The sequence below is a fragment of the Trichoplusia ni genome, chromosome 21, assembly GCF_003590095.1.
Source record: "Trichoplusia ni isolate ovarian cell line Hi5 chromosome 21, tn1, whole genome shotgun sequence".
Classification (NCBI taxonomy): Eukaryota; Metazoa; Arthropoda; class Insecta; order Lepidoptera; family Noctuidae; genus Trichoplusia; species Trichoplusia ni.
The window spans coordinates 3,111,396-3,128,947 of NC_039498.1; the positions used below are offsets into that span (position 1 = coordinate 3,111,396).

Sequence of the window (17,552 nt, forward strand, 5' to 3'; positions counted from 1 at the left end):
ACACGGACTACGCATTCGTAGAAACGTAGCTTCAGCGGAACTAATATCGCTGCTCGGATTATTTTATTTCATTTTTCCTACAGGTGTCTCTCGCGGTACTCGTTAACGTTAAATACCTTTTGGATGTCAAAAGCTTGTCCGAACAAATAAATGCTTAGCGCAGCATGTTGTAATGACACTGTGATCATCCAAGTGTGATCGTCGAGTCGAACTTTTACGTTTCTCCCCTGCAAACAGTATTTCAAAATGTTTTATGGAAAACAGAGGCTCATGTGAGATTGTAAGGGGCTATTATAATGTATATCTAGTACCGCCCTCATCGTACCCACTTAACGTCAGTCAAGTATTACGATAATTTGCATGAAACTTCCGTTTGTATTATTTTACGAAAAAATAATCCTCTTCAATATTTCAATGCTTTAAAATTAATTTGATAAGCATTTTTTTCCTGTTTATGGATCCGTAACTCTATAGGGAGAATCTCTAATACTTGTCCGTTTATCTGCTTGCTTGTTTTCTTTTTTTGGGTATCTATGTTTATTTGTCTTACTCCGCGTGTCCAAAACTCATATCCTCGCCTGTATGCTTATTTCAAAGTAATTAGTAAGAAGTAGAAGGATCTGAATTAATATAAAGAGTTTTGAGAAGGTAGTTAATTTTACGGTGATTTGTTTTGGTTCGTTAAGTGTATTGTCTAGGGCAGCGTGAAACTTAAATTATCATGTTTCAGTAACAGCACCTGTCTGGAAAAGTTTCCATTAAAGCACGGTGCTCAGAAAATAAGACAATTTACATTTCGGAACTAAAGTTTGTTTTAAAAGGAGCCTGGCAGACCACTTTTTAGACTTTAAACAATGCGCGTCTGTAATTGATACGTTCTATTAATTTTCCAGACTGGAAAGTTTTCGCAGAACTTGCTAGTAATTAGAAAAATATGATTGACACATTCCTATCTAACCGAAACCTAATCTAACAATGCATTTGCATTCAGTCTGATGAAGATTTACTAAAGCTTTATTGTATATATTTTTTTAAGAGCCAAATACATTGATTTCAGCCATTCTTCTTTAGTTTCTGTTACACATATCCTTTTAGTTTTGTTATATCGTGATTCTATGGCTACATTGCGACAAATAAGTTTTAGAAAAAAAAATGCGCTGTGGATGAAAAGTGAAAATTCGTAGTCACCGGAGCACACATTACTTCATTTGTAGCGCTCCGTAGCCGTAAATTCCAATAAGGTTTTTGAAATACTCGTTTCAATCTAGACGCAAATGAAACCGGACGTAAAACAAAGAAAAAAAACGACCTCCAAAACTAAACTAATCTCTCTGCGCTGGTATAGTAAACCGAAGCTGTACTGCAGAAAACAACAAGAATCTGCCAATCACTCACAATATATACACAACTAGAACACGGAAATAAATGTTTTTAGAGGTTTGGCTTTAAAAAAAATATATTTTGTGATCAGTTTATTCTGAAGTAGATTTAAGTCTAAACCCATTTTTTTATCGGTTAATACTAGAACTGTGTGTTTTCACGATACGCTCTACCGATATTTTTATTTTTTAATGGTAGTAACTATTTATATAGACCTGATTAAGTTTGTGTATACTTTGCTGCTATAACACCCATTTTTATGGCTCTGTATGTGAAAATAATATGCAGATCTCTCTCTTCTCTCTTTTAACACTTTTTATTATTCACTTCATTGTCGTCAAAAATACCTTCATCTCGCAATTTGAGCTGGTTTTTGCCTGAAATATTTTGTCGTGCCACTGGCGGTATCGTTGAGTGTCAAGTTTTACAGCTCCCTCAAAAATCGGTATCGGGTATATTACTAAATCAAAAAAACATAGGTGAGACATACTTGCTCTCAAAGCGAGGAACGCTCTCCCCAATCAAATTGTAAAAAAACTTGCAGATTGGAGAGGGTATAGGAGGGCCTTACTAATTCGTTACTCGGCATAGCTTCCCGTACTCGAAATCGACAAAGTTTTCTGAATCATGAATTTTTATCAACGGTAACACTCGTATGTTATGGCTTCCGTGATGGAACAGGCAGAACTAAATAAACAACTGCAGCCAATGGCCAATACAAATTCAGGAAATAGGCGCCGCCCACACAATGTTTCACGAATATTGTAATTCTAGTTCGGGAACTATTTTCAAGTGTCGACCGGAGAGCGTTCATAAAAATGTCTACATAATATGAATGAATCAAATTAGTGATGAAGATAAAAAAAATACTGATCTATTTGCAATATTTTGTAGTACTTACTAGTATCTTTTAAAATAAAGATCCTAATACTGGTGGCTCTCTGCATATTGCTTCTTTAAACTCCTGAAGATTGCAAAGATGCGATGTGCTATAAACGGCAAACAACAAAAATGAAACTTCACAGCGTTGAGCCATTCAAGAAGTTTCTAACTTATGCTCCTAACGGTGACAGGCATCTGTCTGCCACCTCAATCAATATCATGTATGTTACAAATTGATATTGAGCTGCAGGTATCAGCTTAATAAATCCGTTGAAAAAGTGATTAAAGTTATATTAACACGACCAACCCGTATTAATAACTTTAGAAGCATGAAACTGTAAGACAAAGCAAATGTTTGTGAATTTACGAAGTTTCACGTTCATACTTAGTTTGCAATATTTAATTACTTAAATTTTATGGTTTATCCATGTACCTACAAGTCTCTATGATAAGGACTACAAAATAATATGGATAGTTAATAGACTTTATAGACTTTGTTGCGTTGTACAGTTTATTAATGAAATAGCGTAATCGCGCGTCACTTGCACAGGCGACAAGATCTCATTAACTCACTGAAATTTAAATAAAGCAAACTTAAATAGCTTTCCTTTATAGTGGAAAAGAAAACTGTGTTTACAACACTAAGACTGATTTGTTCTCACTTTAGACGGAGATTATTAGATACTGGTACAAATATTATGAAATGTACACCATAAAATCCTTTTTTACCGCTGTAAAATTAATATTGCATTTCGATCGCACTCAAATGAACTCCGAAAAATAGAAATACGTTGATGTTGATTCGTCCCTTGCCGGATATTTTTTTTAGTTTCGTCTGGAACACGGTGTGACGCGGCAGAGCATATTAAACCCGGTAAGGTCTTAATATCAGAGGGACGTAGCGTAGCGCTTTGCACGTATCTATTGCGATCGCTTCCTTTAATGCAAGGCAATATTACTATATTAAATCATAAGCCGAAATTAAGTTTGCATTGTACTCGTACTACACTTGAGATATATCGACATGTTTTATTAAGCTCTTATTCTCCGTTGCGTTTTAATTGAGATTTTCAATTTGTGATGTATCTATCAAGTATTAAGGCTATTTTTCGATAGAAACAAAACAGATTGTAAAGATCAGAATAATGTAAAGTATTTTTTCACAAGTAAGTTTAATTTAGTCGAAGTATTCTTAGTTCTTGCTTGACATCCACTTTGTTCAGTGCTTGACTACATCTAAAAGAAAATTAAATACTTATTCGAGAGATGCTTTAGCCGGTTTCTCCACTTACGTATTTATTGAAATTCTTTTTACGATCTATAGAATCGATTCGAGTGAAACTCATTGTGTAAATAACTATGTTCTACAACTAGAGGAATTACTACGCGGCAAGAAGTATTTTAACTGTTGATGAAGTATAATACGAAGCTATATTTCTAGGTAATATGACACAAAATAATAAGTAGTTTGAATTCATTGTAATGCATGGATGTTTATAATGAGTACGGACATTTGTAATAAAAATACGGCGCATATTCTGTTTTTAATATTGCAACAAATATTTTGCTCCTTTTCTAAGAGGTCAGATTTACCTCAGAAGTGCCCCACAAAATCGGTTTAAAGAAAATATCCATACAAAAACACTAGAATACCTTGGTTAATACAAGAATAATATCGTCATCTCTCGATTTACCGAAAGCTCTTTCTACGTCACTTGCATTATGCACCTGTTTCTACGGCGTAGCCTCCGCGTAGCTCAACAACAGTGTCGCAGCGTAGCTAATTCCAGTTACGATATTTAAAATATTGAGAGTGTATAATATATTTTTTCAATTAAAACATAGATTTCCGTAATTCGTCTAAGGTTCAATAAAAAAAAAAGCGTGTACAAAAAGCAGTTTTGTATTGTTTGTTAGGCTTATACATCTTGCATCTTGAGAAGAAGTCATTAAACTTTTTACTGGTTAGATATTTAGTTTGTTTTCACCATCAATATTTAACTTCAATTCTTTAAAGTACTACCTTCCGCTCATAAATTAATATTTCTATACGATACCTATCGGCCTGGACAATTAAATTATCTGAAAACATTAATGCCAACCGATCCACTATCGAATAACGTCAGATTTCCGCAATTACATGCATGTCGAGTGTCGATCGCCTGTCAAATATGTTATACTATTCACAATATGCGTCCATTCATTATCACCCCCGTAATAGTTATACTATATTTAATTTTGTTTCAAGTTTCGTGTTTGTAAGCTCGACGCTTAATAATTTAATGAACTTTACGACCATTTATGCTACTCCCTAAAAAGATGATAACTGTACCATGTATGCGTAACAGAATTACGTTTATGAATATTATTGGACACGTATCTTATACTTTTTATACATGCCGTCACTAAATATCCTGCCTGTCAACAGCCCCATTATAAAACTTTATCATTGTGAACTCTGATTGCTTAGATATAGCCAGAGATACATGTCAAAACTTTTTTTCCTTTGCTTTCGAGGATATTTTCTGTTAAGCTGTTACCCATTCTTTATTTTTATGTTTGCGCTGTCGTATCGTAGACAGATTTTGAATCATTATCATTAGTATGTGTTCCGGCAGGGAGTACCCGTGCGACCACTACACGGCTATCATCAACGTGACGCTGATGTGCACGGGGAGCCCGCGCGCCCCCGTCCACGAGAGCGCGCTGCAGCTCCTGCAGCTGCTCGACAAACGCTTCTTCGGCAGCGTCGGCCCGCTACCCTCCGATGACGATGCTGGTAAGTCGCACGTACCTTATGACATCATCTCCTTTTTATGGAGGGAAATCCTGGACTTATCCCCCTGGGGAGAGGCGGAGGGGCGTGCTGGACTCTTACCGGCTAAAAGCCGCCGGTGTGTCTCCTCGCACGTGTGCGCGTGGGGCCGCGGGAGTCCAAATTTTTCCGCAGCCCCGCACTAGTGCTGACCCGGTTAGTCTGGGCCTCGTCTATAGTGAGTCGTCGGTAGTGAGGTGTATACCTATCCCGTACTCAGCCTGAGGGTCGCATGCCGACACCGTCCATGGGTTAGAGGGCGAGTTAATTATGACATAATCCCCTACAGTGACTGAGTTTCACTAAATACTTACCCCCGATGTTGTATTACGTTGTAGAAATTTTAGCACCATGTGTATTTTTGTTTCATTTTATACAATACCATATAGAATCGTAAGACGTATTTATTCAGACAATTAGAACCGAGCATTGGAATCAAACAATTGTCTTTTTAGACAGGTTCGTGTTATAATTATGTGGTATTTTATTTTTTGCTTAATGTTCAACGATGATTTATATTTTAGTGCAATGTATGATTCCGTTTACGATTCGATATGAGATTTAACAACCTCCTGCTTCTCTTTTTTGTCTGCTGTCCGTGAAATGCGGCAGCGAAAAAAAAACTTGTCGCCTATTAACATGACGTTAGTCAGTAGAAGCTGTTAATATTTTTTATCTCGTCTCATTTGTCGTGTTTTAGAAAATGTGTTGCTTGCAGTTCGTCTTAATTTGATGTGTAACCCCCTTAGTATTATAAATGTGCCTCCCTTATCAACGAACTAAGAATTTCGCATTTCGCGTCATTAAGAAAATACTACACAAACTATTGTGTAGACTTCGAGAATACTTCTTCAAAAGAATTATTTTCAATATAGCTTTGTAGAACCCGTTTTTATTTAGGTATTACTGCTTGAAGAGATTCGCCGACTTATTGTATTCCAATTGGAGTACAAACGACCAAGGTAAGTGCCCGTTTTATCAAGCCTAGATGTAAGATTGATGTTTATAACCTTGGTTTTTATTGTAGCGTGTACGTACAACTACATTCTATAATAATAGGTAAACAGAGTGCAGAGTGATTAAAAAATATTCCATACAAAGAATGAGTACAAGTTCGGGGTTTCGCGATTTTAATATGTTTTATTAAAATCGATTGGGTAGTTATACCTACAAAACTAAGTATTTTAGGAACTTAAAAAAGCAGTGGAAAATATTTATATATTGAAATAGTCATGTACATGAAACGCTCAAACCCGGTCTTTACACTGTATTTTCTTACGCAATAAATGCAATGTTTTCACAGTTTGGAAATCGATTTTTTAAACTGGATTTACTTGATTCGGTAAAATTAGATAGTATACTAGTATAGTATACTCATCAGATTAGATGATGTTTTGGTATTTTAGAAGCTTTCATTTAGTTTCATTAATCCCTTTGTGCATAATGAACCATGCACGGTTAATTGGACCCTCTTGTCGGTTTCCGATTAATTGTCATCATGATCAGCTTTGATTTACCCGCTGCCGAGAATAAGCCGGCCTCCGATTACGCTGATTTCTTACATGCATGTATGTTGCATGACAATGTAATATTATAAGGACATGAAACTGTCTGATGCTGGATGCCGCCTGATTTTTACATTGATGTGTACTCAATTATAGTATGCATATTTACTTGTGTCCTACACTGTTCTTTAGTTGTGACTTAGGTTATTTTTTCAAAACAATGTTAAGTACCTACAGTCCAACAACATTGCCTGTGTTCAAATAGGTGTTCGTTTTATGTAAATTGTAACGTTTACTCAAAGTAATTGTATTATGCCTTAAGTGTAGTTAATAATGTGACCTTTTGTTACTCAATTGTATGTAAGTTTGTCATCAAATATTCGACGCTAAATAGGGTCTACTTGCGGTTGAGTAGTTATTTTCAAATTTATGTATCTGTGACAATGCTACTGTTGTGTTTTCCATCGATACAAAACGACTTATATCATCTTGTTTGGGCTTGTTGATTCGTGTTCATTAACACTGTGTGTCAATCTGTTTTAAAACTTGTGTTTAAATACATGTTTTTGAAAAAAAAATGCTTTTGTTATACGATAGTATTCGACCAAGTGCTAGGCTCCTTCTAAGGTATAGCAGGGCGCGGGAGGTAGACAAAAGCCATTCTACAACGCCTTATGTGTTTTAGTCAATGCCGTCCTTCTCATTCTGCTTCTAACATACTTCAGAATGTGACTAGCACTTGCGCTCAGTGTAACAAACCTTTTGTAAAAAATACATATGTTTCATCTTCACATTCGGTGCGTACGACAGTAAATGCGATTAGGATGCTGTGATACTAGTGTTGTATTGTTTGTATTTATGGTTGTAGTTATTACTTTCGAATGTCTTATAAAATGTTGATGATTGTAATACAACTGTTGTACCTATTTTGTGAAAAAAAAAAACATGGATTAATTAAAATGTGGAAAATAAAATAAAAATATCATATAATATTAAACAGTTTTTTAACAATTAAATATTATTTTTGAATTTTTCTTAAGTTTCTCCTGTTCCGTGGACTGTACATTAAACATTTTTGACACCCAATTGATATGAAATTCTGCATTCAGAGATAAATTTGGTTATATAGCAATTACAGGCCTACTATTTGAAATGACACAATCCCGACGTGTTTCTACCTGTTTAATAACCATTCACGAGTATTTTGCACCTACATAATTTGAAAACGAAAGTCACATATATTTGCAAATTTTCGTTCATTATATTTTACTTACTTTGATTTCATTATAGTGAAGTTATTTCGATATCATCACGTTAAATAAACAGATGGTTGACTAAATGTAAAAAATGGGGTAAGTACCCTTTTTATTACTTACATAAATAAATAAACATAATCATTTCACTCAACGAAATTTCGTTAACTTAATAACAAAGAAAAGTAACACTAGAAAATACGGAAAAGGCGGATTTTTTATAAAGATTCCACCGCCTTACCAAAAACAATGAAAGGCTACGCTATGATACTTACACTTAGCTTCTCTTCAGCAATTAGTCCCTCGACTGTTAAACGCATTCGATATAAGTCATGATTAGTCAGTGATTGGCCCGCGCAAGGATATGTGCCAACAAAACGCAACAAACAAACTAGATGAGTTCATGGTTATTGAAGTACAAAGCAAGTATAAACTGTCAATGACGTCGGTTAACGACAGTGCAGACAACGAACTTGTTTATATACTAATATTTATTAAGCCAATTATCTGTTTCTACCAGAATACCTTCTTACCACCACTTAGGCATCTTAAATGGTTTCAAGTGTAACAGAGGACTATTGATCTTGAGCACTTGGTCTTTATTAACTAAAAGTTAGTCAAATCCAGTTTCAATACAATAGAGAACTTAAAGCTCATTATGTTGGTGTATTTTAATAACGACCCGTCTTCTTAATTGATGATAAATATGAATCAAATTCATTCTACTAACAATGTATTTTATTCTTCACAAAAGCAAGTATTCTTTATTGATATTGATCTCAAAAAATAGTTATACTTACTCTCTTATTCATACTTACGATTGATAAATCCACTTCTCGAAATAAAACCAAACCTCCTCTTTCATATTTTACCTTCCTCAACGGGTTCACAACGATCATATAATTTAAAGTCAAATGACAACTAAGAGGAATAGTAATACGGCAGCTCTCCTATTCGTTTGGTTGATGTATAACCTAGTGTCAAAGCCTAAACGGCCTGTAGGCTTCTGACGTGGTAGGTTCACTCAGTAATTAATGAGAATAATCAGTCAGGATCGAATCATGCGTCAGTAATTGTAGTATGAGCACAATAGCCTCCTGACTGCACCTCATTATGGGATGCTCGTGCATAACCTTACATCAATCCAGTCTGTTCATGTGGTCATAATAATGGCTTCCATTAATTAATTACAAACACAGTATATATGTATATAGACATATAATCAAATACACAATAAACAACGACAGAGGTGCCAAAGAGCATGCTTTTTTGGTAACAGCTGATTGTAAGATATTTTTTATGCTGTTTATATTTATTTTTAATTTTACCTTTACCTGAATATTGGCTTGGGTTCAAAAAACAGTTCAGGCTCCTTTGATACATCGGGTTCGCAATACCTCACTCCCAAATATTTGCTGAATATAAATACGAAAACCCACTACAACCGCTGTATACACATATTCCAAAAGCGGTTTTTTTTTGACGGTGTATAGTTACCGTGTCCATATGTGGTCGTTTCCACGAATAACCAAAAATATGTAACGTATCTTGTTTCGTATATTCCGTATAAAAATATAGTATGGATTTATTCATTAGTTACCATATTTTAATTTTATCTTATCGACTTGCGTTTCTTTGCAATGGATTTGTATGTGTGAGCCTCAAATTCGATCCTACCGCAAGTAAAATACCAATGTAACTTTCAAAGTTAACCTATCCGTACTTAATTTAATTAATCCAAGCCATCATTGACGAACAGTGACATATGCTGAGCAAACCTGGATTCCAAATATTGAAATCTGACACATGTATATTTTATAATGACAAAGATTGTTCATCATATTTTTTTTTCTTGTAATAAAGGGTTCAGCCTATTCAGTATTTTTATACGTAGTAGTTTATTACACTTAGTACAGTAGTTAGCAATAGCTGAGGTATTGGTCATAATCTGTTACTTGAATCCATCCAAAAGTTTAATTGTAACGCTTCTGCTGTATAGTTACTTACCACTTAATAAGTGAGACGTCTTACCTGGATTTCGGTTGCATTACACGGAGTGTTGACATAAGTAGCGGCTGTTTTTCTACATCCGAAACAAGGTACAAATATTGAACGTAAATAAATCGAATTGAAGAATTTGTGTCGCTAGGTAAGCGTTCGTGAACTGAAATCTGCTTGCGTCTGCAGCAACTATAAATAAACCTTTTCGTTTTACCGAGTTCTATTTTTAGAACGATGCCTAACTCGATTTAAGCCCTGTAGACTGATCGATAGTAAACGGTGAACCGCGATTGCCCCGGCTGGTCTGTAGCTGTTTATACTGTAACTCGGCCTCAGAACGTAGATACATTTATGCAGATAGTCATAACGCATTGCTGTACTCGGGGATTACATCTCCTGTACTGACGGCTTATAGCTTTAGATTGTTAGTGAAGCTAAGTAAATGCTAGTACTGCAAACTGCGTAGTAGTACGGGCTGTTTGTCTTGTGAGTCTAATGCAGTACGAACAAAACCAGGAGGAAACCAATTTGTGTTGTGTACAAGGAATTAATTATAAATAATAAAACACACATATACAGAATACTACTAAGTTTATTAAGGGAATATTGAAATTACATCAAGATTAAATGACATATTAAATTTATTAGGTAAAGATTATAGTTATACATTAAGACATTAATGGAATTACCCAAAGATTAAATATAATCTTAAATACATTACATAATTATTTCGACAATAACACTAAGATCAAATACTTATAATATACTGCTTATACTAAAGCCATTTGCGTTCACGTTGACAATCGTAGCTTTCCAAGACTTAGTAACGGATCAGAGATTTGTGATTTTTGCCATTGCAAATCCAAATTAATTGGCAAAAAAAGTATGTTCCACGAAACGTACACAAATTTTAGTTATATTTTTACATATCGCAATAACTAATGGACATCCTCTATTAACAGCCAATTAATAAGTGCCAAACGACAAAAAAAAACACGATGTGCTCTGTACGGTATTTGCCGCAGTCATGTTACATTTTAAATATTTACTTTGATAAAAAATTCACAAACATGTCAGTTAGAAAAACAGCGTATTTTTTACCAAACGTTTTCATTACATTTAATTCACAATTAGTTTAGATGCTATCTGACGGCAAAATATCAGTTCGCATCCATTTTAAACCGACACGACCATTTTTTAAGCTTTTTTTGGTGGATTTTCACAAAATCCATACATTTGCGAATTTGATAGTGGAATCGTAATTATAGCGCAGATATGGATCTCGTAGTCTTCATTAAGGCAGTTCTTCCACCGCCTAGCCAGGAAGCAAAGATTGTCGGCAATTTTCTCTCCCAAGAAAAGTAGATGAAACAAACGAGTTGCATATTATTGGCTTATGTCGTCTTCGCTCAAGCGTGTCTCTATCTAAGATATACCTAGCTTAGCCGAGCTCGTCAGTGACAAGTTTTAATAGCCCAGTGACAAAAATATGGGAGCTACTCACTCGCTTTCAGTTGCTCGCCAACTCGTCTCAATTTACGGTAGCCGGTAACCCTTTCCCACTTCTCTTATGCCCGAACGGCGATGGCACAAGTGCTAAACAGTCTTTCGACGAAGATAAGTTGCCAGTTCAAATAGTAGTTCAACTTCAGTAGTTCAACACAAACGGCCCATAAATCCTTAAAATTAAATATATCTACTTCACTGACTTTTCGTACTGAGTAATATATTTAGAATAATAATGGATAAGATTAGAATAATATGGTAATTAAAAACTGAATCATAAGATACGATATCATTATACATGTTACTTACTACATCTAATATGTTGATCGGTTATACAATATTATGAATTAATTAATTTATTAAAACATTGCGAAATACATATACATAATAAAACATATTTCACAATGCTGCATGTATACGCTACTCAAATTTGTACTAATGGTGCTTGATTCCACATCTTCCAATTGTAGGAAGGAAGGAAACATATAATACTCTGGCTCTGTATAATAAATGAATAATCAAATACTCTGCTTACATAATAACTTAAGTATAATTGTGTTTACACTACATAAAATAAGAGGATTGTCGTAATCCATGTTGGTAGTCCGCTAATGCGAATTTATCGAGGTCATTACACTAACTCAAACGTTTTTGTATGTTGTTCTGCGGTAATTAGAAATCATTTGCTGGTCAATTGTTATTTTTTTCTATATGTCAGATACCGCTCATCATGCATTGACAAAGGTTAAACAATATGTAATGATGAATAATGATCCGTTATAAGTCAGTGATTCAACACCTTACATTTCCCATCGGTTTAAGTCTGAGATATATAAACATCACTTAAAGACTTCGACTAAAAATGACTGGTCATCTTTATCCGTGTTTTACAAAACGTCTTAAAATGTCTAACAAAAAAGGAGCTCGTGGCTAAGCTACAAGTGCACAAGTTCGCTCCTTGTAAAACACTGGTACTTGGCTGCATTTGGTTAGACTGAAAGCTGACCCCCAAGAGTTGTGAAAAGGCTGGGTTGATGTTGATATTTTTAATAAAGTTTATTTATCTCAGTTTTAAACTTCTTCCAACTTACATTAATTACCATTATACGTTGGCAACTACTAAACCCTCTAATTACAACACGACACTCATTTATTCCTAGTCCTACCTCAATTAATATAGGTACCTTAAATTTGATTGAAATAGAATAATACGACAATATGGTTAGGCTAGGCAATTAGGCTTTGAGATTCTGAAATTTGCATTTGAATATGACGGTAATATTTAATATTGAGCCAAAATGTACGGCGAGTTAAACAGTAGTCAAAAACAGATCATCGTTGTGCCTTAAACTGTGTTTGGTAGTATTTAAACTTATCGTTCACAATTCTGACGACGGTATCTCCATTTTTTTTATCTTTAACAACACGACAATTCTGACGACCTACCTCACCCATGGAATGAACCTAAATATTAATACTTTTTTGGGATTTAATTTTTTTTAAGGTTTTTTTGTATTTTTTTTTGTTTTTTTTTTCATATTTATGCCTAGAGTACACCTATATTAATTCACATTAACATACTAGGGTAGTTTAGCTACTTGTATCAATTATTGTGGGTGTGGGTTGACAGACTATTTTTGGAGTGCCGATGTTATATTGATACTAATGTATTCTTACATGTATGTATTAAACATATTTGTCTTATGATGCAGTTTACAGCTGTATAAAGTGATATGTCACATATTCTTTCGTGTTTGGTTATTCTTACGGTTTTCAAATTACGGCTATGGCACTAATATTACATATTGCCTTATTTTATACTAACTTTTAACGAACGTACGTACGTACACAAATCATCGACAGCAAAGTAAAAATGATTGGTCTATTTCGTCTTAATAATGAAAATAGTGCGGTGTTATTTCAAAGTGCATTTGAAATCGCTGCAACAGATGTTTTCGCCCGGTTTGAGTCGCGTCAGTTTGATAAGTGAAGTAACAAGCGGATGCTCAATGTGTCAGAAGTCGAGGTCGCGGTGGTTGAACTTGACCGCGGCGCAGTTTGCCTAGGTCTCTCGGCCACGGGGTCAAACCCCTCGCGTCCGATACTCGCCGATGAATGAACGAAAGATCGCATTACACACACACACGCACGAACCCTTATACCGAATACTTCTACTTTCGTTTAGAATTTGCACGCTTTTGCTACCGAATATTTTACAGTCAATGTTTTTTTATTGATTTGAACTATGCTCTATAGTTTTCAATATGCCTAATACTCAGAGAAAAGTAGATATTTATTTATTTTTATTAATAATTTTATTAATCGTAATTTTAGTGTCTAATTTACATCTGTTAATTTATAATTCTAATAATCGCTTTTTTTTACTGCATGATTGACTAAAGGGGACTGAATTGGTACGCGTGCGCTCAACCAGTTATCTCATTTGATAATTCGCTGAATTACTTTTAAAAAAACTGGCACACAGGTGCACCAGGGCTTCTTTTTAATTTTTTTAATGCTTTTGTTACCGGATATGGGCAGTTAAAACTCTGACATCAGGTTGTATATGAACCATACGATAAGACGAATTGTGACCAATTATATGTATTAACGAAGTTTAATATGTCCAGCTGTGGAATGCAGACTTTATTAATTCAAATATTCTGAAATCTGTGACTATTATTCAAATGAAGCAAAGCTAAGGCTTGTGGTCGCCGTCTTACGATCTAACCCTAACCGTATAACAATAAATACCATTAATCTATACCAATATATTTAACACGTATAATAACTATATACACTTACTGACAACGGTAACCTTCGACCATTTATTCAATTTGCGAAAAACAAATCAAAATTGATAAGCCCTCACAATGTTATTATTTTCTCCCGACGTTCCGTTCTTGACGGTTCTATAATATGTTTCAACTTTTTGCCTTCCCAAATAAATTAGAATATATACAGTTTATATTGATAATATATATTATTAGATATAAATATTTATTTTATATTATAAACCGATCATATTAATAGTGAATCCTACATATATACTATATCTATATACATACTATCACAGTCTACTGCGTAAATGGCCCTTTAGTGTCCATGCCACATTCAAATAAGGATATATTTTTTTCGTAGATATTATAATTCTATATTATGTGAATCGATTATATTTTTTAACTAACTTTATCTTTATATTTGCTATCAAAGTAAAACAAGCGACTTACCTACAATATTGTACAATGTATTATTCTTTTCGCCGAAGGTAACCGTCGCCTTTACACTACTTTACGCGCGATAACATTATGTTAAGGAGATAGATTTATTAATAAACAGAGTTATGAGTATTCCAACTATGGCCTCAAACAGTTTCTTATTTTCGATTGCAAATTCGACAATATGGTTGACCGCAACCATATTGCTTAACATTTATTTTGTTCAGCAAACCTACCACTCAAAAAGTTTAGAACCTTGAGTTACTCTAAGGATAACTTCTTGGATGAATTTATCCGTCGAAGAAACTCCATTCCTAGCCCACTGCTACCTCAGTGAGCGACTAATCCTTCTGCTTTTGAGACTTTCTGCAAACCTAGATAGAGCGAGAGGGAGAGTAATAAGGTAGTCGCGTTAAAGATGAATATAAGCCAAGCATAAGTTAACCAAACAACGAAGCGAGCAAGGCGACTAAGGGAATAGTTATTCCAGGAAAAGCACAATTACGGCGTCTAAATAACTATTAGCTACATACTAACAAATATAAGTCCCCATTTTCATAACTAAGAGTAAAAGATCTTAAACACCTAGTCCTTACAGGACGGGAGGGCTCTACACACCTCCCAATTGTACCGGATTCCTGTTCTTTCAGGTGGAACCATCCAAGATATAACCTTCGCTTACTCTCTCACTCCGAGAGCCTTACTAACCAATATTATCAGATATAATTGGAAGATGTATAGAACCCCTCGACGAAACGATACCTTGTATAGGGGTTTCGCTTGGTCATCTTACTATTAATTATTGCTACCAATAATAGAGAACATTTCCTGGCTGGAGGAAAATGTTCTCATAAAATATCAAAAAATAGAGAGCTTTCAAATAAATCTCTGTTTATTGCCTACGGTAAGAGCCTGAACAAATAAAGGTCAAATTTACGAAAAATCACCCGCACATCTTACGCCCCCTCGACACTAACTGTGAATTTGACAAGTGTAGAATCAAAAAATGCTACCTTTCCAACGAAACCAAGACTCCAGCCGAATCCTAAAACTATTGAATTAGCAATTGTGTTCTCGAAATTTCTGACCGATTTGAAGAAGCCAAATTGAGTATTTACTGTAACTATTCTGTTCTTCTATTAACTGGGAAGTGCAAAATTTGGAAGTGAACGAAATACTGTCGTTCGTTGAAGAGTGAACATTTGGAAGTTGCTCGATTCTGATGTTAGCCTTTGAAAAAGGACGAAAACGAGGAGGCGCACAATGTTAGTTTGATTGTTTCGAACGTGTCTTCGACGCTTATTTGACGGCTTGAGGTAGTACTATGTCTAGTAAGGCATGACCTGAGGTCCAAGGATGTCTAGTAAGGCATGACCTGAGGTCCAAGGATAAGCAGAAGAAAACGTTACAGCCGTAAACAATACGTATTGCTTGTCACCCAAGATACTAATTGAAAGATAAAAAACACGCAACAGAGGTGTTAATATGGTAGCCACGCGCTCCTCCGCAGAATACAAGCAATGTGTACGAATATTACTTATATTCCGGCCAACCCTAGGTTTTCACAAACCTGGGCTCACCACAATAGTACCACGGATGGGTTTCTCAGTACTCACGATCGCCAGCCTGACTCTTTCCCCGCTGAGCCCGACTCCTTCCCCGCTGCGCTATAGTGGCGTTAGAGAGAAGCGCATAGCAACGACCTAAACTAAACTAATCACAGCCTAACTGGGGACAAAAACCTATACACCGAAACTACATGAAACCCAGTAGACGCCGTAATCAAGCTTAAAGCAAGAATTAAAGAAAGCGAAACAAAACGATAGAGAAAGAAAGCTTCGATTGTATTGGTTGGAGCGTGCTTACCGCCACCAACAACATCGGTCAGGTTCAGAGTGCCTTGTGTTGTTTAACACAAGGCATTTAAAACCTGAACGGCGAAGAGGTATTGGAAAACACTCCGACCCAATACAACTGAACGACAGTTTAACGTCATGTCGAGGACGATGCAAGCGTCTTGTTAATAATGTAACGAAACATTTTATTCGAGTTAAAATAATATATTTGTTTTATTTTGAATCTCAATTTCATAATAGCGTAATAACGCGCAAAACGGACACCATGGTGTGAGAGAAAGGTTTTTTAAAGGGACGATTGTCACGACGATTGCCACGATTTTGCGAATAATCTATCACATTTCCACATTCCGTTTTTTAACCTTTTGTTAAAATGTTCCTACAAGTATTTATGTAAACATGTAACTCACTCTCCTGGTATCATCATCATCAGCCTTAAATAACTTTTGTTTGTGCATCCTCATGGGCTTCGCATCTATCCTATTCTTCCTATCTTTTTTTATAACGTGTGCTTATCTCATACTCGTCTACTTAATGTAAACTTTTGTATCTTGAGTTTTTCTAAGGATAACTTCTCTGATGAATTTATCCGTCGAAGAAACTCCATTCCTAGCCCACTGCTACCTCAGTGAGCGACTAATCCATCTGCTTTTGAGTCTTTCTGCAAACCCAGATAGAGCGAGAGGGAGAGTTATAAGGAGAGTCGAATTAAAAATTCAGGAAATAGATAGTCGATAAAGATAAGCCAGGTATATACGTCAAGCGAATAACGAAGCGATAGAAGGTGGCAAAAATAATAGTTCATACTAGGAAAAGCACAATTACGGCGTCTACATAACTATTAGCTACATACTAACAAATATAAGTCCCCATTTTCATAACTAAGAGTAAAAGATCTTAAACACCTAGTCCTTACAGGACGGGAGGGCTCTACACACCTCCCAATTGTACCGGATTCCTGTTCTTTCAGGTGGAACCATCCAATATGTAACCTTCGCTTACTCTCTCACTCCGAGAGCCTTACTAACCAATATTATCAGATATAATTGGAAGATGTATAGAACCCCTCGACGAAACGATACCTTGTATAGGGGTTTCGCTTGGTCATCTTACTATTAATTATTGCTACCAATAAT

General features: G+C 35.3%; 1 protein-coding gene across 7 annotated transcripts in view; it reads left to right on the forward strand.

Annotated features, from left to right (window-relative positions):
- LOC113504291 (protein furry) overlaps positions 1-17,552 on the forward strand; it is a 110,037-nt gene that overhangs the window by 26,409 nt on the left and 66,076 nt on the right. For 4 of the 7 annotated variants that reach the window (XM_026886530.1, XM_026886533.1, XM_026886531.1 and 1 more), the window contains one exon: positions 4,866-5,041. In XM_026886530.1, the coding sequence (XP_026742331.1) occupies positions 4,866-5,041 (176 nt within the window). The remainder of the gene's footprint in view (positions 1-4,865; positions 5,042-17,552) is intronic. The other 3 variants (XM_026886532.1, XM_026886535.1, XM_026886537.1) reach the window with 1 other exon arrangement.